This window comes from Uloborus diversus, chromosome 9 (genome assembly GCF_026930045.1).
Source record: "Uloborus diversus isolate 005 chromosome 9, Udiv.v.3.1, whole genome shotgun sequence".
Taxonomy (NCBI): Eukaryota; Metazoa; Arthropoda; class Arachnida; order Araneae; family Uloboridae; genus Uloborus; species Uloborus diversus.
In genome coordinates, this window is record NC_072739.1 from 124,843,870 (window position 1) to 124,867,219 (window position 23,350).

The 23,350-nt window shown below is 33.8% G+C and overlaps 1 protein-coding gene across 1 annotated transcript in view; it reads left to right on the forward strand.

Moving 5' to 3' along the window:
• The first annotated feature begins 389 nt into the window (after positions 1-389).
• Positions 390-23,350, forward strand: part of LOC129230470 (alkaline phosphatase, tissue-nonspecific isozyme-like) — a 206,147-nt gene continuing 183,186 nt past the window's right edge. The window contains exon 1 of the mRNA XM_054864872.1: positions 390-570. Within this exon, the coding sequence (XP_054720847.1) occupies positions 390-570 (181 nt within the window). The remainder of the gene's footprint in view (positions 571-23,350) is intronic.

Genomic DNA, 23,350 nt, shown 5'->3' on the forward strand with positions numbered 1-23,350 from the left:
TCATGATTAGGAACAGCATCCCATATGGCTTCAATCTAAAGCCAAAGTTCTTCTGTACCATCTGCCGGACGAGACACATGGGCGAGTCTCCAACCAACGCAATTCGAGACATGCTTGACGGGCGTCACATCCGGAGAACGGGCAGATCAGGGAAGTAGCGTAACCTTTCGCGTACCGAAGAACACTTGTACGTTACATGCGGCATGTGGACGGGCATTGTCCTGCTCAAACACTGCACCAGGAATGCTCTGAAGAAAGGATAGTACCTCCGGCGTCACAGCGTCCCTGTAGTAGCGCTCGCTATTGAGGTTACCCATAATTCTCACTAAATGAGACTGCCCTTGATATTCAATAGCACTCCAGACCAATGCGCCTAGCGTTATGCCGGTATGACGTCGGATTACACACTCTGGGAGGTGACGCTCCCATGTGTAACGTCTGACGCGTACACGATCATCGTTAAAGTGCAGATTAAATCTGGAATCATCCGTGAAGACGACTTGTTGCTAGTTCGCACACCATTGAGGGTATTGGTGAGCCCATTGAAGCCGGAAGTCACAATGTTTGAGGGTAAAGGGAATCATGTATATGGGAATCATTGCATGCAGGGACCCAGGCGCAGAAGACGTCAACGAACCGGGGATGCAGCAAGAGTGATACCTATAGCCATGCTCCAACGTTGTGCGAACGTACGAGATGACGTTATATGATTCATTACAGCAAGGCGGGTGAGGCGTCGATCATCTCGTGGCGTCGTTCGGTTGCGTCGGCTGCTGGCGCGAGACTTTCGTCTAATTTCATCGTCCTCTGTCCATCTTGTACAAATACGTATCACTGTTGAGGCATTACGCCACGTGCAGATACTGATTTCTCTATACGTAAGTTCACCCTCACGCATGCAGATCATGCGGCCCCATGTCAACTCCGTTACTCGTTCGTATACTGTCGTCGTGCTCTGCGATTTGAACAAGGCAAATTGAGTACTAGAGAAACATCTACCATCGTCGGATAATTATACAATGATTCCGAAAAACCTTTACAACCCTTTATATACAGGGCGTACGCCAAAGTTCAGATGGCGTCCACGCATGCACGATGTCTCTGTAATTCTAATCATTTGCATATCTTATCCTGCTATATATTTTCTGTAAGTTTCAGTTCATTTGCATAATTCCTTTTTGGTGTTGCAATTTTTACAAACATGAGTATAATCTATTTGACTCCCAGTTATATTTTTGCTGTACTACTGATATATATTTCAGAAAAATCTGCAATAGCAGTACGACATTCAGTAGTTCATCTGTTTCTTGCAAATCCTTCTTCAATGCTTATAGAAGGAAACGGAAAATGTAATTGCATGCAACAAAAATCCGCTATTTTACCGCTTACCCTTCACTGCTCATCATCCGTGCAAACTCTAAAATTTTGTGCTACTAAATTTTTGTTATTTTTTATCAAAAATAGTGCAGGCGTGGGGTCAAAATAAATAAAAATAATAATAACGACTCATTGGGTCAGAAGATGATTTGCCATTCGAACTTCCTTCTGGAAAAAAATGTGCACGAATAGCAAGGTTCCACTGTATTTGCTTTTTATTGACAATAAAGCTTAGTACTGCATAAAAACGGCAATATTTTCAACAAATACACCTTTCTGCGCTTTCTTACACGTATAAAAATTCGTGCATGATAACAAAAAAATACTTTGTTTTTTAGATAGAATCAAAAAAAAATTAGGAGGACAGTGGGTTTTTCTCAAGCCATTAAAACGGCCGTGCATATTATTTGCACATGCAACTTTTTGCGCATAGTGTAAACTTCTTTTTGGGTGAACAAAACATTTTTAGTGCATTCTTTTGAATTTTAATGTATATTTTAATGATTTTATTGTGCATATAATTGGGGCTCTAATTATTACAAGCGTTCTTTTATGGTTTTGTTCTCCCGTTTTTCATTTTAATATGAAGACGACCTCTTAAATAGCACTACGCTGCAGAGAAAAACTTTTTATCTGCACCCTTACTACAAATATCAAATCCTACTAGTTTTTGGTCGAGAAAAACGAATATGTCAGTCGATTTTTTTTAGCTCTTGTTTTCAAGACACACATTTTTCGGCCTTGCTGAAAGACAGGCAAAGGCATTTGAAGAGCCTTTTGCCGGTCTTTTAGCAAACAACCATCTCTCATTCATTCTTTTGGAAGCAGTCAACCTTGTTACACGGCTTCCTGTGGCAACCTTAGAGCAGGAATTAGAATGGAGGTAGCAAGTCGAATCATTGGCTTAGCAAAAGCTGATCCAAAGACCCCAAGTCATGTGACTAAAAAACGACGAATGGTTGGAGCGTTTTGCGTGAAACAAGCGAAATAAACCTGATTTTTTACAATTCTTGACTTTAAATTGCATCACGTGACTTGGGGTCTTGGTTTCATGAATGAAAGTTTTCAATCCCTCCATTTTATCTCTTATCAATGGTAACAAGATACAGGTCTCGAGAGATCTGAGAAGCAGTAGCATCTCTGTTACGCTTCATAAAATGGACATATGGTGATCATGTCTGCCCATTGCAGCTTTTGGACAACCTTTCCCCAGTTTTCTCTCGATGGATCCATTATTCCGCAACTGCTTCCATAGGTTTCAGACCACGCTGAGAGTTGCATTAAAATATCTTCACACTGGATTTGCGATTGGCCTGACTCTAGCCTCCCCACAATTCGCCACCTCATTTCATCATTATAAATGTTAGTGGTTACTCAATTTTACTGTTCCAAAGGGGAATTTAACCGATTGCTAAAAGATAACTCCAAGACTTTCGCCGACCTGTGCTCGCGAACGAAATTCTTGTAACCCTCCAAGAGATTATAAAACCTGTTTTCCTGCTGGCTCCGCCTACACAGGTGTGTGCTAACGTATTTGCCGTACAAGATTTTCGTTTTCATGTAGAATCGGCGGTTTTTTCTGTAGTTCAGTTCTTTTCATGAAATTTGATAAATCATGAAAATGCCTTTAATTATTTTTACTAGTTTAAAAACGTTTCAGTCTACTAGTAGTATGTTCTATTTGACTCCCAGGTATATTTTTGCTGCACTACAAATATATATTTGAGGAAATCTGCGATGGCAGTTTAAGTCGTGATATTCCTGTCGTTCCGGAATAATATGTTTCTGAGTGAGGCGGTCATTTCAGGTGAACGAAGAAACTAAAAAGCCGTCAACTGTGTATGCTATCTACTGGAGTTAAGGATTAATCCACTGGACTTCATTTAGGGTTAAAACTTAAACTACCAAAATATCACTAAACAGGCAATTGCTGCATTCAAATGTAGAAGCAAATTTTCCACCGTCATATTATGACGGGAGAGTGTTTAGTTAAGGGGTCTAAGGACCTTTAATCTTCAGAATTTTCGATTTTCTGGAAAAAATATATGTTATGCATAATTTTATTCTGAACAATTTGATACCTTATTTATTACCATACGCCAAAAACTTTTCGAGTTATTGTAAAAATGCGTAAACTTTCCCCGTAGAGATTTATGTTAACAGCAGCTGTTTAAGCCTCTTTTTCTCAGGTGCCGATTTCTTCGGTTTTCTCGTTTTGCGCGCATGATATTTCAGAAAGTTTTTTATATATTTCCGTAAAACTTTTCATGCGTGTTTGTCTGTTACATCTTAACGCTCTGAACCTAAATTTCAACTAAAAAATTAAAGTTAATATTTAAAAATAAATATTTTTTTACCCAAAATTTTGGAAATTTTCGATATTAACTTACCAAATTTCAAAAAAATTAATAAATAATTTTAGAAAAATAAATAAATTTAGGTTCAGATCATAAATATAAACCAGATAAACAAACATTAAAAGTTTTACGGACATATATAAGAAACTTTCGGAGATATCATGCGCGCAAAACGAGAAAAGCGAAGAAACCGGCACCTGAGAAAAAGAGGCTTAAACAGCTACTGTTAACATAAATCTCTATGGGGAAAATTTAGGCATTTTTACAATAACTCGAAAAGTTTTTGGCGTATAGTAATAAATAAGGTATCAAATTGTTCAGAATTAAACTATGCATAACATATATTTTTTCCAGAAAATCGAAAATTTTGAAGCTTAAAGGTCCTTAGACCCCTTAAATAAGAACGACGTGAAATAATAGACTAAGGTTGACTATAACTAATGTGTACACTTTCACGCGTTTGTGCCATATTGAACCAAACAAGCAAGTTTGCAAAATGATAACATATATATAATGCAAAGAGTGAGAGGAAAAAGAGAAAAAATTGTGGTTACTGCTCTTTACTGTTCACGACTTTTACCTGCTCACTGCAGTATTGCTCAAGCCACACAGTCGCTTCAGCTCACTTTCGTCTCTTTCCGTTCGCTGCACATCATCCACGCAAATTCCATGAAATGTTGTACTTATTAATAGCTGTTTTTGTTATTTTTTATTAAAAATAGTGCTGTCTTGAGTTAAAAATAAATGATAAAATAATAACAACGACTCAATGCTCAGGAAGATGGTTTGCCATTCGAACTTCCTTCTGGAACGAAATGTGCATTAATAGCAAGGTTCCACTGTATTTGCTTTTTATTGACATTAACAGTTATTACTGCATAAAACTGGCAAATTTTCTAAGCGATTGCACCTTTCTGCGTTTTTCTTTTACTTCAAAATAAATTGCGCATGATAACAAAAAATTACTTCTTTTCAGATAGAACCAAAAAATCAGAAGAATTGTTGAGTTTTCTCAGGCAACTAAAACTGTCATGCATACTATTGATGCACATACTACGTTTTGCGCATACTATCGCCGAAAATTAAATTTATTACCAAAAATATAAAATTACAAAAATAAGGCGCCCCTGTGTTACGCCTCTTAAAATGGACATATGGCTATCTTCCCTGGCCATTGCAGCTTTTGGGCAGCCTTTCCCCAGTTTTCTCTCGATGGATACATTATTTTGCAACAGTTTCCGTAGCTTTCACACGTCGCAGGGAGTTAAATTATAATATCCGCATATCTGGACTTACGATTTGCCTGCCTCTAGCCTCCCCACAATTCGCCACCTCATTTCATCACCTAAACGCGATCTTACTCTTCCAAACGCGAATTTAATTGATTGCTACAAGATAACACCAAGACATTTGCCGAGGTTTGATAACGAACAAAATTCGCGTAACCAGCCACGTAATTAAAAGCCTGTTTTCCTGCTGGCTCTGCCTACACATATAAGCGCTTAAGAGCCATTATTTTGAAATTCAGACAAAAAACGGAAATTTTGGCAGTGACCATTTTTGATTTTCCTAATTTTTTTATATCTCAAAGTAGGCCATAAGAAGTAAACATTCTGAAATTTTTAGCTTTCCAAAAAATTTTTTTCGCTCGTTAAAAATTCCCAAAGTTTGACGTTTTGCAGCGCTTTTTAGAAAAATTCTAAAAGTCGCATTTCAGTGCGCTTTAGCTCTTTACAGAAACACCACCCCACGGTTATGTTTATATTTATTGGTTGTACTGTATCTAGTGATGACGACTTCATAGTTATTTTGGCTGGGGGATGTTGCTTTCTTCAGATAAGGGGTCGCAAAGTATGGATTTTATTCGTTTTCGCGCAAGTTGAACCTGCGTTATTTCCCCCAAAAAGCCACCCCCCGAAAAAAATGCAACATATACTGAAAGTTTATACTATGAAGAGAGTAAATGACACAAAATTTGTTTGAGGTTTAATTTTTTTTAGGAGAAAAATGCCCTGATATTTTTCAAATTATCAAAAATTGTGCTTTTTTGATCACAATTAACTCAAAACAGCATCACTAGGAAAAAAAACCTTTTATATATTATGGTACCTGGCTATGTGTAAAACATAATGAAAAAGAAAGCAGCATGGGATCTCTTCTTGTTTTCCAGAAAATAATTTTTTTTGTAGCTCATTTTATGCGTTCTCTCGTACGTAAAACTTGTGTCCAGTATGCAGGATTAGATCTTTTAAAACTTTAAGGATGTAGTAAGAATGTATACATGTGTGTATAGGGAAAGAAAAAGAATAGTAATACTTTATTTTTCTGATTTTTACAAATTGATGTTATTTTAATTGCAGGTAATTCAGAAAACGATAAATCGATATCATATATATATATATATATATATATATATATAGATTTATCGTATCAATCCCTTTCTTATTTATGTCCGTAGCAATGGAAGAACTATCATAAACAATATCTGTTTCACTTTCCTCTAAATGCCTTTTTTCTATGTCATCTTCAAATACCTCTAAAAGGCTGTCGGTTCTTGATAAATCAGCATTATCCGCTTTTTTTTTTCCTTTGTACATCGGTTAAAAGCAGCTTCAATTTGACTTTTTGTCAGATATTCGTTCGGTTGGAATATTTTCATGTCTTCAATCATCTCTATTCTCATTGCATGTTCTGCAACAAAAGAGAAAACAAAGAAGAAAACATTTTGGAAATCTCATGTGAGGGGTGGGCTCTCCCAACTCGTTAAAGTACACAATTTTCATTGAAACAAATAGAATTTCTTTATGAAAAGTTCCTTTATGGTAAAAAACCGGCAGAAAACATACGTCCGACCAAGTAGAACATGCAATGAGAACAGAGCTGATTGAAGACATAAAAATATCCCAACGGAACGAATATCTGACAAAAAGTCAAATTCAAACTGTTTTTAGCTGATATCCCAAGCAAGAAAAAGCGAATAATACTGATTTATCAAGAACTGACAGCCTTTTAGAGGTATTTGAAGATGACATAGAAAATAGACATTTAGAGGAAAGTGAAGCAGATATTGTTCATGATAAATAAATAAATAACTAAATAAATAACTAAATAAAAATAAAAATTATATATATATATATATATATATATATATATATATATATATATATATATATATATATATATATATATATATATATATATATATATATATAAATATATATACATATATATATATATATATATATATATATATGATATGGATTTATCGTTTTCTGAATTACCTGCAATTAAAATACCATCAATTTGTAAAAATCAGAAAAATAAAGTATTACTAGTCTTTTTCTTTCCCTATACACACATGTATACATTCTTACTACATCCTTAAAGTTTTAGAAGATCTAATCTGCATACTGGACACATGTTTTACGTACGAGAAAACGCATAAAATGAGCTACAAAAAAAATTTTTTTTTCTGGAAAACAAGAAGAGATCCCATGCTGCTTTCTTTTTCATGATGTTTTACACATAGCCAGGTACCATAATATATAAAAGGTTTTTTTTCCTAGTGATGCTGTTTTGAGTTAATTGCGATCAAAAAAGCACAATTTTTGATAATTTGAAAAATATCAGGGTATTTTTCTCCTAAAAAAAATTAAACCTCAAACAAATTTTGTGCCATTTACTCTCTTCATAGTATAAACTTTCAGTATATGTTACATTTTTTTCGGGGGATGGCTTTTTGGGGGAAATAACGCAGGTTCAACTTGCGCGAAAACGGATAAAATCCATACTTTGCGACCCCTTATCTGAAGAAAGCAACAACCCCCAACCAAAATAACTATGAAGTCATCATCACTAGATACAGTACAACCAATAAATATAAACATAACCGTGGGGTGGTGTTTCTGTAAAGAGCTAAAGCGCACTGAAACGCGACTTTTAGAATTTTTCTAAAAAGCGCTGCAAAACGTCAAACTTTGGGAATTTTTAACGAGCGAAAAAAAATTTTTTGGAAGGCTAAAAATTTCAGAATGTTCACTTCTCATGACCTACTTTGACATGTAAAAAAATTATAAAAATCAAAAATGGTCACTGCCATACCTTGTCTGAACTTCAAAATAATGGCTCTTAAGTATTTTTCGCACAAGATTTAAATTTTTAATGTTCTGGTTAGCTCCCAGTTATATTTTTGCTGTACTACTAATATATATTTGATAATCAATTTGTTTCTTGCAAACACCTCCCGAAATATATAGGAGGGAAGACAAAAGTTATTTCAGCCTAAAGCAAAGGGAACCGAAATCAGACGTCTTGTCATTTCTCGGATTTTCTAACTTGGGAACTTGCAAACAAAGCTTAGCATTATTTGATTTTGTTACGCGCACTATATACTTGCAAACGAACATTTTCAATAGTATTAGGCATTAAGCTGGCGCACTTATGCTACACGCAGCATCCCCGATCCGAGTGTTAATCAATCCAGAGACGACAGTTTCGTCCCATGCTGTGGATTTCGCAAATTGTAATCAGCACTGGTGAGCTAAATTTTCTTCATCCACCAGTTTTTAGGCTATCTCAGCTTCAATCACATAACATCTGCTTCAGTGAGCTATTGATTCTAGCTTAGGACTGTTATGCCCATTTTTAAGATGTGCAGAGAAGTCTTCGAATGGATTAAACGAACTTCTAGTCTATTGCAGTAAATACGCGGGTCACGTTCAGCCCACGAAGCTGACACGTGTGACCCGTCGTTTGCTTCAAGTAAAAGATCTTAAAGCACAATTAGTTCCAGTGTCATAAAAATGGAGCCGAATATTCAGAAATTGGTTTCTGAAAAACATGCGTTTAATAAAGTCGGCATCTAGTAGTTGAGATTGTTTTAATTCTAACTTTCTTTTTTTTTCCATATCATTTAAAGAAGTAGAAAATATTTTGAAATTTTATCTTTGGCTTGTGAGAATTATTTCAATGTGAAATGGACGAACAATGATAGAGAAAGTAAATCTAATAAATTACTTTAAAAAAAACACCAAGGAACTAAAAAGCAAAAAATTACCGATTACACTTACATATTATTTCCTACCCAAAACTAGAAATTAAATTTATTTTACAATTCCAGTCCAAAAATCAACTAAACTAAACACCCAATAATAAAATAAACACTGATTTTAAGTACTATACAAGGAATTATTTTAAATACCTAACTAATTATATACGATCTCTTAATTTTTAATAACCGTTTGAAGTCGGGGCCTCCTATAAATTATTACCTAACGTAACTGATTAGGTTTAGTTTCAAGGACTAATTTCGTGTTTAGTAACTTAGTGTTTAATTCAGTATTCGGTGGGTTGTTAGTTACGTTAGGTAGTAGTTTATAGGAGGCCCGACTTCAAAAGGTTATTAAAAATTAGGAGATCGTACATAATTAGGTATTTAAAATAATTCATCGTATAGTAATTGAAATCAGTGTTTATTTTATTATTGGGTGTTTAGTTTAGTTTCTTTTTGTAATGGAATTCTAAAATAAATTTAATTTCTAATTTTGAGTAGGAAATAGTAAATAGTTGAATTTACAAGAGCAAATTGGCACTTTTTACTGGCTTGGTGGCATAGTTACTGAGGATAAAGTGGTTATAGTTCTTCCTTAGCCAACTTTACATAAACGCAGTCATTTAGTGTTTCCAATTTCTTTTTTAACTTATAGTTTTGGCTGACTTCCCGAAATTGATCTTAATCAACTGTATTACGTTGCACACCTTTATATGTAAATGTAAAATATATACCAATAGGCTTTCAGTAAACTTCACAAATAAAACTGTTTTGCTTTTTGTTTTAAAATTGTCCTTGATACAAATTGAAAAGGCAGTAAATATCTCATAAATAGATGCATTTACAAAAAATAATTCACACTAAAATTCAATACTTTATCAAGTAAGAATCCTTTATCCATTTTTTTAGATATGCTTCATTGAATATCTAAAAAAATGGATTGGTGTGGGGGTGACCCACTTACCCCTTACTATGAGGTAAGTGGGGATAAAACCTCTTAATAAGAAAGGTAAGTCCTTAAAAATTGTCGTCTGCTTGGATTTAATTGCTGGAAAATGTTCGGAAAAATCTCAATAATTTCACATTTTTAACGGAAAATGCACTTAAATCAGTGTTGAAAAGGAAAAATACATTTATGGCCATCACAATTCTATAAAACAATTTGAACCTATTTACTTATTATTTACGAAATTTCTATGATTAAAAACTAAACTCACATTACATATTTAAATAAACAAGAGCTATGACATATTTTACATCTTTTGTGTTACTTTTAAATCAGCCGCTTTATTTTAAAGCATTTTCATTGTGAAGTAATCACACTTCCCCCTCGATATATATGTTGAAAATGTGAAACTTTTTATTTAAATTTATTCTTCAGCTTTCAGAATAATGAGAGGGAAGAGGAAAAAGATCGTTGATTTATTCCTTAAAGTGGGAAAAGTTAAATAAACCGGAAAGTCGGAGGGAAAGTGCAGGCAACCAGAAATTTGGCTTAAAGGAAAAAAAAAGTTGATATATTGGTAAACAGAATTACAACAGATGGTGAAAACAGATTACTTCAGTTTTTTGGCGTATTTTCATTGCGAAGTTTTCTTGAAAAACGGGCAATAAAACTTGTTTAGAATTCTTACTGGAGAATGTTTTGTAAATGACGGTACCGGAATGACGTTTCAAGATATCTTTTTAGTAATTTTTATTATATTTTTTATTCACATTTAATTTTTATTATTCTGCAGAGGAAGAAGAAGGTGATAAAAACTGTAACTACTTAAACAATATTTACAGTGTGGTCCATTGTATAGGTGACCCTATTTGAACGAAAATATGAGCAACAAGGTTTGAGAGATAAATGCGCGAATTGTATCATTTTTATCGGAACAAATTTTTAATTTGAAAAATACATTGCTTTAAAATAGTTTAAAATATCACCACTAGAGGTCGATGGCAGTCAAAAAGTTAATAAATCAAACTCTCAATAGAGCCGGGGGTCTTTCCATGTGAAATCATCCAGGATTTTCCAAAAAAGACACCCACCATCTAAGATTTTATTAAAATTTGCTGTACTTGTAGAATTTTTTATGATGATTATAAAAATTAAAATTCATTGAGATTGTTGAAAGACTTAGCAGTACGTTACGACCCCTAAGCCAGAACTATTGCAGAACTACATGCAATTTACCAACCCGGTTATCATATCCAGATAATGCTGTTTCGTTTTTATTAGAACTCATCTCTCTGGATTAGTGTTCTAATAAGAACGAAACTGCAGTCTCGGGATGTGATAACTGGACTATCTATTATGTTGCATGTAGTTCTGCATTAGCCCTGGCTTAGGGGCGGTAACTTACTGCTAAATACCCGAGCTTTGCCTTCAATTCACAATTCGAACGCACCATGCTGCGGACACTCGCTGGTGAGATAAATTTATTTTATCTACCAGTGCGTTAGCACTCTCAGCTTCAATGAGATAACATCTTCCTCCAGCGCGGTTATTCTTCCTTGACTGAGGACGTTTGAAAATAACAAAATTGCAGTCTCAGAATTGCTGTCTGGTATAATGTATGTAGTTCGACCATAGCCCTGGATTAGGGGGCCCCAGTTTACTGATAAAACCTAAGTGTTATGTAGAAGTTCGAACATTTCGGCCCACATAGCCCAAATTTTTCATTCAATATTTCGGTTCAAAGTTAACGTAACAAAATTGAATAGACAATAGGTTTGTTGTTCACAGCAGTACCGTAAGAAGGGGTATGTTAGGGACAGTGGGTAATTTTTAGTTTAAGGGGTTATATTTCTTATTAGAAAGTTGTCGGTCGCACGTTAGTTTTCGTAGCATAATGGTTATGTAGATTTCTTGAATTACACCTCCTGGTTACAGAGGTGTTATCGGGAGCATTCAAGCTCCAAACTGTTTACTTGCAAAGATGAAAATTTTATAAAGTATATATCTGTAAGGTATTTATTTATCTTATATATCTGTGTTACTGCATTCATTCAACTGGCAATCAAATAAGACTCATACTTACCACCAGTTTTAAAATTTACAATGCTTTTAAAATCATTTAAAGACAAACCATCCCTTAGCAGCAGACTGATTTACTTTGTATTTCATTCATCTCCATAGATATCTGAAACACTCAATTGATACCTTATCTGATGCATTAGAGTATCTATCTGAATATATTTTAGTTTGTGGCGGAGGGTGTTGGTACAGTCATAGAAGAAAAAAAAACGAAACACTCGTTTGTATTCGAAGACTATTGACACTAGAGACACGTATAGTAAGGTGTTTTTTTTTTTTTCCCCAGGAATAATGTGTTCTACATAATTATGTCAATAAGTTGTTGTTAAGGGGTCGTCTTCATATTAAAACGAACATCAACTTCAACATTTTCAATGAGAACCCACCTTTTTATCACATAATTGTGATCAGCATCCTTTTTTAAATTTGTACACAAATTTTTGTTTAATTCGATCCAGCCATTACTTTAGAATTGAGTTTTGAAAAAATCCCCTCTCGTAATGTTAAAACGTATTTTGATATTTTTTTCACATAGCACAAAAACTAGATTAGATACGGCAAAGACTGTTTTTTGTATCAAAATATGAATAGACACAATAATAAAAACATTATTTACAAAAGCTAAAATGTAAATTTAGATCTGTTATGAATTATAAAAAATATTTTTTTGAAAAAAATATGGTCTGAAACCATATTAAATTTTAACAGAAAATCAGTTAAGAAGAGCTTTTATGCGGGAATCCAAAATTTGAGCTCAAAATATTCAGTAATTTTCGCGCTATGTTTAAGAATTCATTTTTTCCCACTTTAGGGGACCGTATACCTTTTTAAAACAGAAATTATGAAAGTTGGGTTTTTTTCGTAAAAAAGAAACAAAATTGCTCAACTAAACAAGCAAACCGATTATAACGTGGGTTTTCTACATTAGAGTTAACGTCTATAATTTTTTCAAATGTATAAATTTATTAGTTATCACTGCAGAAAAACAACATCATATTGCAATCGTCAGTATTTTGTGGATATCTTTTTAACGTCAATATGGTAAATACTGCGAAACACTATTCCATTGTCTAATAAAAGAATATTTTACAGAACATTTTAAATTAAAAGCTACACTTAAAAGACTTCTGTCTTTTTTTTTCCGCGTTTAGCCCATTGCCTTTTGTAAAACAATAACTGTGAAAGAATAAACGTTTTTACAGAAACATACAATAAAACTTATTGTCTTGTTAGTCATGTTGCAGTAGGCAGTGTAGAATGAATGGTTCATGTCACTGATAATTTGCTAAAAGGAAAAATTATTGTCCTGTCTGAATCGGGAAAAATCACTCGAAAAATAGTCGACAGTGTGAAATGTCTCCTTTAACAGTATCCAGATGGGTCCATACGTAATATTTGCTCTTAGCTCCGTTTACTGATTTCTTCGAATTATTATTATTTTGTAAAGTGTTTTGAATAATTTTCAATGTGTTAAGATCGAGGAGAGGAAGTGTCAGTCGCAGTATTGGACCGCATGCTTTTAGCCTGTATTCTGCACACAAAGTAGTTGTTGTGACTAATTGTGTTTTTTTGGCTTCGTCAGACTTTACAAAATACGAGTTTGGATGTAAGCTTTGGTAGAGTTTTTGTCTATTTTTAATTATAATTTAAATACTAATTTTCCATTTACTTTTTCTGCCACTGTCCGTGCATTTCACATTAAAATCATTCTCGCAAGCCAAAGATAAAATATTTTCTTCTTTTTTAAATAACATGGAAAAATATTGATAAAGAAAGATAGTTATAACAAAATATTGTTATCAACTTTTAGATGCCTATTTTATTAAATAAACGTTCTTCAGAAACCAATTTCTGAATATTCGGTAACTTTATGACATTGGAACTAAGTCTGTTTTGTTATCCTTTACTTTAAGCAAATAGCGGGTCAAAATGGCCCGCGTATTCACTGCGATACACTAGATGTTCGATTGTCCGAAGCGAATACTGCGGCGAGTACTAATAATGGGCATTGCAGTATTGAACTAGGCTTAGCCGTTCAATGAAGCAGATGTCACTTCATTGAACCTGAGAGTGCCAACAAACTGGTGGATAAAAAAAATTTATCTCACCAGCGAGAGGACGTAAACATACAGGAGATAAATTTACTTTACCTACCAGTTTGTTCGCACTTTCAACTTCAATGAGATAACTTCTGCATCTAGTACGATTAGTTCTGATTCCGGATTGTTAAGTTCACAGGAAGGACGGAATTGCAGTTTCTGAACAGGAAAACCCGGTTATAGATATGTTGCGTGTAGTTTCACTATAGGAGCGAGAACCTAATGCCTGATATACAATAAAAAATGTTTGTTTTCAAGTATTTTGCGCGCAAAATCATATCAAATAATGCAAAGATTTGTTTGCAAGTACAAAGTTACAAAATCCGAGAAATGACAAGAAGTATGATTTTGAAACTATTTTAAATTTTATGGCATTTTTTAGATCCTATTGCTTTATGGCAAACATTAAAAAAAGATCTCTGTAACGACATATTGAAAGCAGAGCGTCAGCAGAAATACTAAGATTGTCGTTCAATGTCAAACGATATAAATCAAAATCTAATTTTAAATAAAAAGGCTTAACTTGCCAATGAAGCGGCTACTGAATAACGGACTTTAGTTTGCCACCGCCAAGCCACAGAAAATCAAAGAAAACAATTCTAAGAAAATAAAATTAGTCCATAAAAATCAGGAACGCAAATTAATGTTTTTTGGCATACCCCTGTTTAACTGTAAACCTTAATAAATTCAACACTAGCCAAAAATCGATCAACCGGCAGACTGGCTTTTGAGATGGTTTTTTATGGAACTGCCGGCACTTCACTTGGTGGTTCAAAAACTGACTATTCAACATTTAAACTACTTTGAATATATCCTCCACAAAGACGCCGTATGTTCCACAAGGAAAAACTAGCAATTGAAAGAACTTCTTCAAGAGGGTGTCTCATAACGTAGGTCGAATTTTTGATGTGCCACCGTTTGGCCAAAGAAGGCGTAGATGGAACTCTGAAAGGAAATAAATGTTCAAGAAAATTATGAGAGGTGTCACCTTCGTATTTGACAATTACTTTCATCAAAATCATCCTGTGGTGCCCTAGAGGAACGCGTGCAATTATACTTCAATCCTGATTAAAGTCGTCTCCTTTAGGAGCCCTTTACAATCTCTGTATTTTAAGAACAACTATAAGAGCTCGTTTAGACGATGGTAGTGAGCATTACTAGATTCTTTTATTACAAGTAACTAACGGGGAAATACCTGGAAAAGTATATCTTATCAAAATTTCTTATATAAATACTTTTAAAATTAAATGCGATATCCCAATAATTTTACTACGTAACTTTACTTTGCCGAATCTTTGCAATGTAATTGAACCCCAATTGAAATCACTAAGGAATTATATGATTTAGAGTATTTTTCTTACAACATCAGAAGTAGATCAGTTGATTCATATTCCTTGTATTTGCATGGTCCCTGCATATTTGCCAATTTAAGTGATTGCAATTTCGAAAGAAAATTTCTTATGCCATCACCATCACCAAATCTAAAGTTCAAATGTACAACTTTACGGTGCGTAGTACAACGGTGCATACGGGAAGATTGTATTGTTCAGTGTTTGTCTCTCTTGATCATGCAAACCAAACAAAAAATGTTGCTAACTGTGTTAAACTTTAAATTAAAAAGTTACAGCATAATATTTTTTTAAAGATAGATGGGTTGTTTTAACCTGAAAAAGGTCGGGACAGGCCGCAAGTTATATATATTTTTAATGATATTCTGGACACATCCCAGCACTTCTTGCCTCCACCAGCTGCACCCTAGTGTAACGCGTCACCGACTTTGGGGAACCCCTGTTCTAGGGATTTGCACTCCAATCCCTCTTTGTATTCTGGTGTGCTAAAATGATTAATTAATGATAATTGATGATTACGTGTGCTCATGAAGAGGCATTGATTTAATTTCGTGAACTCGCAGCTTTTTCATTAATTTTACTTAAACTCAGAACGGAGCTTCAAAATGAAAAGTAAAAGTATATACGTGTTTTATCTTGTTAACCTGAGTTTCCGTCCAAAGAAAAGTTTAGTGATGACATGAAACACAATGTTTAAATAAATAAATTAAGTACTCACACTTCTCATTAAAAGCAATAAATGCAGAACAATAATGTATTTGAGAAAAAAAACCTCTTTAGAGTTTTTTAGCGCAGTTACAGGACGTTTGTACATTAGTTTGAAAAAAAAAATCATTTAAAGCACAAAAAACTTATAAACTTTTTTTTAAATGCCCTTTCATTTTTATCTTGCAGTGTCAATCCGGGCTGCGAGTTCTGGTGGACGGCAACATCACCCTGTTTGTGTGTTTGGGGTGTGTGTGTGTATGTGTGTGTGTGTGTGTTTTCGGTTAATTCGATATACTTTCTTTTAACTCATTCAATCATTCACAGTGACACATGGGTGAACAAAATCTGAACTTAAAAAATCATTTAGTATCTCTGCCTAGCATTCTAAATTTGATTATTTACTGCTATTGTTCCATTTTCGAATTCTTAAAGTTTTCATTATTTTGGGTTTCCTAACGTCGGCGTTCACAAACTGGGTGCCATGAGTTCTACCTGTTATATACAGGGTGTCCTGAAAATGACTGACTGTTTTTAAAAATTTATAACAGCAAAACGGTTAGTGATAGAAAAAAAAATCTTGCAGAAAATTTATGTGGTTTGCCGTAAATTTTTTCCCACAGAGTTCTAAATTTAAATACAATTTTTTTTTCAATAGATGACGCTGCAGATAGTAGACCTGTAAGTCAAAAAACGACGAATTGCAGTTCACCGTTGTTCCCTTCGATTGCGACAGGTGATTGCAGCCTTCGGTCGACACTTTTAAAAATTGTTGCGTAATTTTGTTCATTAAAAACATTTTACAAAGAGTTATGATGTAGTGTTCAATTCCTCTTTGATTCACGGACTTACTATCTGAAGCGCCATCTATTGGAAAATTGTTGAACTAAAATTCGCTACTTTGGAGGGAATAAATTTAAAATTTACGGCCCGTGTCACATGAATTTTCTGCAAAAAATATATTTTTCTCATTAACCGTTTTCCTGCAATATATTTTTTAAAACAGTCAGTTTTTTCAGGACGCATTCAGGATATATATATATATATATATATATATATATATATATATATATATATATATATATATATATATATATATATATATATATATATATATGGTATTTCAAAATGAATACCGGCGTTTTAACATGTTATAATATTTATTTCACTAAACTTACAGCCACAAGTGATATATCAAATGAAAGAGAAACTCAAACTGTTTTCTTTTTTTTTGTTTGTTGGCATCAGTGCGCATGCGCGTGGAATGTTTCTGTTGCAATCCGCTACTTCTTATCTGGATACTTTACAGCTATGGCTCTTCCCTCAACTGACACAAGATGAACCAGAAAACTTCATCTTTCAGCAAGATGGTGCGCCGCCTCACTGGCATAATGAGGTACGCGATTGGCTTAACCTAACTGTACCCGACCGCTGGACTGACCGTAAGGGGTCTAATGACAGGGCTTGTTTCCCATGGCCTCCACGGTCACCCGACCTAACGCCGTGTGATTTCTATCTTTGGGGGTTTATTAAGGACCGTGTGTATGTACCTCCAATGCCAGCCGACCTTCCCGAATTAAGGAACAGGATTAAACAGCTGTTGCAGCAATTACTACTGAGACACTCATCAAAGTTTGGGAAGAATTCACATATCGTCTTGACGTGTGCCGAGTGGTGCTCATATTGAACACTTGTAGGCTATTATGTAAAAAACTGTTTGAGTTTCTCTTTCATTTGATACATCACTTGTGGCTGTAAGTTTGGTGTAATAAATATTATAACATGTTAAAACCCGCTATTAATTTTGAAACACCCTGTATACACACACACACACACACACACACACATATATATATATATATATATATATATATATATATATATATATATATATATATATATATATATATATATATATATATATATATATATATATATATATATATATAGGGTGGTCCTTATTTATATGGGGAAAAAAATTTCGGAATTCAACAAGTGACGCCCCCTAGTTTTGTGACACTATAATAGAAAGTAATCGGTGCAAAATTTGAACTCGATCGGTCAATAATAACACGTGCCCCTAAGACGTTGAACTTTAACACTTTTGATAATTTTCTCACAAATCTTCGATTCTTTACTTCACACCTCGTACATCGTTTCTCCTATGTTTGCAAAATATTTTTACAGCGAGGTAGCACTAAAATTAATCTTTTCAATTACTTCATATCGTCTAAAGATTTTACATTGAATAAGAATGAAATATTGCTTTAGAAACTTTACCTTAATCGTACGCTTCTCTCAATGTATCTTAATCGTGTGCATTTTTTTTCCGATAGTCTTGGAGTGTCTGTAAAATACTAAATTGCTTTTGTGACTCATATTTGGTAAATTGATTGTGAAATTCTTCGATTAATTGTGCTTCTCTTTCAGTTGTATCATTCACAACTTTCAGCATTTTAACGATATCTCTTCCCTTTAAATAGCTTCCTTCATTTTTATATGAGTCAGGATCAAATAGGAAAACATCTTTTGGTGTTTATAACTTATCAAACAGTTTTATTGACTTGTAATTGATTCTATAAAGAGGAAGATCTTTACTAAGAAAGTATTCCAAATCATCCACTCTTATTTAAAAATTTTTATACAATCATCAGACACGTCTTCCTATTCAGCAATCATGTTTTGGAGTAGTCTTTTCCTATCTTCAAAGTTAATTCCTTCATCCAATACGGACAAAGCTACTAGTTCATCCCCTAAGGACCATAAGTGATTTATGAATTTTTCAATCACTGCTTCTGCTGCATGTTTGTCATCATTTTGTACGCTGCAGGTTTTATAGACACTAGACTTTATATTAATTTAAAAGGCCTAGAATGGATTGCTGCGAAGAACTATATCTTCATACAACATTTAACTGCAAAACAGCATTTAAGGGCAATCTCTTCATGTAAGACCAGTTTAAATTGTTTCCTAAATATATAAATATTCAAACAATAAATTCCTTTTGCCACCCCTCTGGCTCACAGATAAGCTCCAGGTTGCCGAAACCTATCCCTGTAGGAGGGAGGACGTCACCAAGAAATATTGTTACACGTTCTAAGAATTCTCTGTAATATTTCTTAATTCCGCTTTCTATGAACAATAATATGTCATCAAATTCTTCTTTTAGAATTTAAGTGGTATGTGTAATTTTGAATTTTGAAGCTCCTAAATAATGAAGTATCGAGTCTAGAACTAAGAGAGGCAAGAATTTCTTTAAAGACACTCTGCAGTATGATTTCAAGTGCATGATGATAGCAATTCAAATGCAATATATCACCGTTCGGCTTTTGCTCTAAAAAATTACATGCACAATTTATGCGGCTGGTATTGTAAGTCGCTGTATAAAACACTACAGCTTGAACAGTTAGCAATAAAGAACAATCATTTAAGATATCATATACAACTTAAGAAATACCTCAGAAATTCTGAGTAGCTGTTCAACTTTGGAACCTGAAGCTATCATATGGTAAGCCAATCAGCGTTTTTTTCCAGTTACATCTGGATGTAGCTTTGTATCCCAGGGAATAACTAAAAAATCTAAATTTAAATTCATGAAATCTGATTTTACTCCTTTCGAAGATTTTCTCTTTCTCTCTTAAGGGATGTACGAGTGACCATAAGGTTATTTGGATTTAAATTTACTGCATCTACATAAGCTGTTATTAAATGAGCAGCATCTTTGTCCCTAATATGGCGTTTGTCTAACATTGATGAAATGCGTGCAGATCTCAATAGTTGTCAAACTTTTTTGCGTTGTGATAGACCAGATATAGAAAAAAGGTTCAACAGGTTTGGATAGATATCCATTTCGGTTTCTAAATCTTGTGAATTGCAAGAGGAATTTGATGATAATAAAGGACTATGTACTGAACTAGAAGACAGTTTAAAGTATAGATTTTTACATTTTTTCGATCTGGAATTTTTTTAAATTTATATTTTAGATATGGTAAATAGAGTTTATTTTTATGGTAGGGTAATCGAGGATTTTTCAAAATTTAAATTATAAGAATGCGTAAACATTTAAGTGTATAACTAAAGAACAGCGAATTAAAATATAATTGTCATTACTTATATTTATAGTATGGAAACCTAGTGACCCTATTTGCCACACCTATTACATACAGAGAAAATTTTCTAAATCAACATCCCCAAAGCCTGGAGGAGGCAATTTGTTGTTGTCAAAAATCATTCATTAATGGCCTTTAGAATCCCTTGTGTCCATCTTGGTGGAAAGAAATGTTCCCCTGCCGCTTGGTTTGAAACGAGCGCGAATAGCGGTATGCCTGTCCCAAGGTCATTGGTGTACAAGTACCCTATGAAATATGTAAAATTTTACAGAATGAAAGTGAGAGAATGTTTGGTCTGGAAGTAGCAACATCTATTGAGGTTCAAAATTACTTTAAATATGAAACCTAGGAATATTTTTACATAAAAATGAGAAAAACCGGAATTTTTTCTTTAAAACTCAAAAAAGGGGCCCTAGGGGCACGTGTTAATATTCATGGATTGACTTAAAATTTTGCATGGATCATTTATTTGTATAATAGAACAAATTGAGGGGGCGTCGTGTAAAATATCTACAACTTCAAAAATAAGGACCACCCTAATATATATATATATATATATATATATATATATATATATATATATATATATATATATATATATATATATATATATATATATATATATATATATATATATATATATATATATATATATGTGTGTGTGTGTGTGTGTGTGTGTGTGTGTGTGTGTGTGTTGAGAAAGAGAGTATATCATAGATTATGGGGTGATAAGTATAGAAAATTCTAGTTCTTCAAAGATAGCCGCGAAATGGAAAAGTTTGGGAACTCTCTTGCTTCTTAGTTTTTATTCGTTCTTTCATATGAATATCTCACATAGGAAGATCTTTTACGACAGTATATACTTTACTGAACAGAGATTTATTTCTAGTTTTTCTTCTCAAACATTTTCAGTTTTTTTTTTTTTTTTTAAGTTAACCGAAATTTCAAAGTAGCCATGAAGTAAAGAATAAATATAAAAATTTTGTTTCAAAAATGGCAAAAGAACTAGCTGTTCGTTAAAACCATCGTAGAACTTAATGAAATTTTATTTTTCAAAACAAGATGTTGAATGCTTTAATCATTTATTTGAAAGAAAAAACAAAAAAAAGTACAAAAAAAAAAAACAATTTAATTCAAACTTGAACTTAAAGGAAGACAGTCTATTATTTTATAACTAGTGGTACCCGCACGGCATTGCCCGTAATAGAAAATTAAAAGGACTTTTGGTCCGCCTGTATATTTGCAAATAATGTATGGTGAATTTTATCGCCAATTGGCTTATGCCTATGTTATGGTTCCACGTTATGGTAATCTCGTCCATCTTATGATAATTTTGTTCCTAAAATCGGAATAGAAAAAGAACCACATCGAATTTTCGAAAAATCGCTTCGAGGTGCACACCCCCATGATACAAACTAACTTTGCCAAATTTCATGAAAATCGGCCGAACAGTCTAAGCGCTATGCGCGTCACAGAGATTCAGACATCCAGACATCCTCCAGACAAAGAGACTTTCAGCTTTATTATTAGTAAAGATTATGTGAAAAAGGGCTTAAAATTTTAATAGAAAATTAATAAAATCGAATTTTCGAAAAATCGCTTCGAAGTGCACACCCCCATGCTTCAAACTAATTGTGTGTCAAATTTCATGAAAATCGGCTGAACGGTCTAGGCGCTATGCGCGTCACAGAGATCCAAACATCCATACAGAGAGACTTTCAGGTTTGTTGTTTAAAAAGAAAGGAAAAGGAGAAAGATAAAGGAGTAAAGAAAAGAAAGATAATTTTCAGAACAAATTCTTTCCCATTTCATTAAATTTCTGTGAAAAATGGGCTTAAAATTGGAATAGAAAAAGAACAAAATCGAATTTTCGAAAAATCGCTTCGAGGTGCACACCAGTATGCAACAAACTAACTTTGCGCCAAATTTCATGAAAATCGGCCGAACGGTCTAGGCGCTACGCGCGTTACAGAGATCCAGACATCGATAAAGAGAGACTTTCAGGTTTGTTGTTTAAAAAGAAAGGAAAAGGAGAAAGATAAAGAAGTAAAGAAAAGAAAGATAAATAAAGATAATTTTCAGAACAAATTCTTTCCCATTTTATTAAATTTCTGTGAAAAATGGGCTTAAAATTGGAATAGAAAAAGAACAAAATCGAATTTTCGAAAAATCGCTTCGAGGTTCACACCACTATGCAACAAACTAACTTTGCGCCAAATTTCATGAAAATCGGCCGAACGGTCTATGCGCTATGCGCGTCACAGAGATCCAGACATCCAGACATCCTACAGACATCCAGACAGCCTCCGGACAGAGAGAATTTCAGCTTTATTATTAATAAAGATTATGTGTAAAGGGCTTAAAATTTTAATAGAAAACTTATAAAATCAAATTTTCGAAAAATCGCTTCGAGGTGCACACCCCCATGCTACAAAATAACTTTGTGCCAAATTTCATGAAAATCGGCCGAACGGTCTAGGCGCTATGCGCGTCACAGAGATCCAAACATCCTGCAGACATCCTCCCGACAGAGAGACTTTCAGCTTTATTATTAGTAACTAGTGGTACCCGCACGGCTTTGCTCGTAATAGAAAAATTAAAAGCTCTTTTGGTTCGTCTGTATATTAACAAATAATGTATGGTGAATTTTCTCGCCCATTGGCTTGTACCCATGTTATAGTTCCACGTAATGATAATTTCGTATCTCGCCAATTGGCTTGTGCCCATGTTACGGTTCGACGTTGTGATAATTTCGTAATTTATGATATTTTTTTTTCTTAAAATTGGAATAAAAAAAGAACCACATCGAATTTTTGAAAAATCGCTTCGAGGTGCACACCCCTATGCTACATACTAACTTTGTGCCAAATTTCATGAAAATCGGCCGAACGGTTTAGGCGCTATGCGCGTCACAGACATCCTACAGACATCCAGACATCCAGACATCCTCCGGACAGAGAGACTTTCTGCTTTATTATTAGTAAAGAAGATTACATATCTTTAGTTCAAAGCAAAGTTTTACACTTGAATACATTCAACCTTTAGGTAGAAAAACGTGTTTTCAATTTGATCACATTCATTGCAAAGGTAGTGAAACTAGTATTTTACACTTGAATACATTCCAGCTAAAGGTAGAAACTCTTGATAACATTCATTACATTCAACCTAAGCGTCTAAGTATTTCTTTAAAACTTTACATGCGTTGAATTTGTTCTATCATACAATTGTTGCAAGGTAACTAAGTACATGAACTGATGCTCAAACTCCCACAAAAATTAA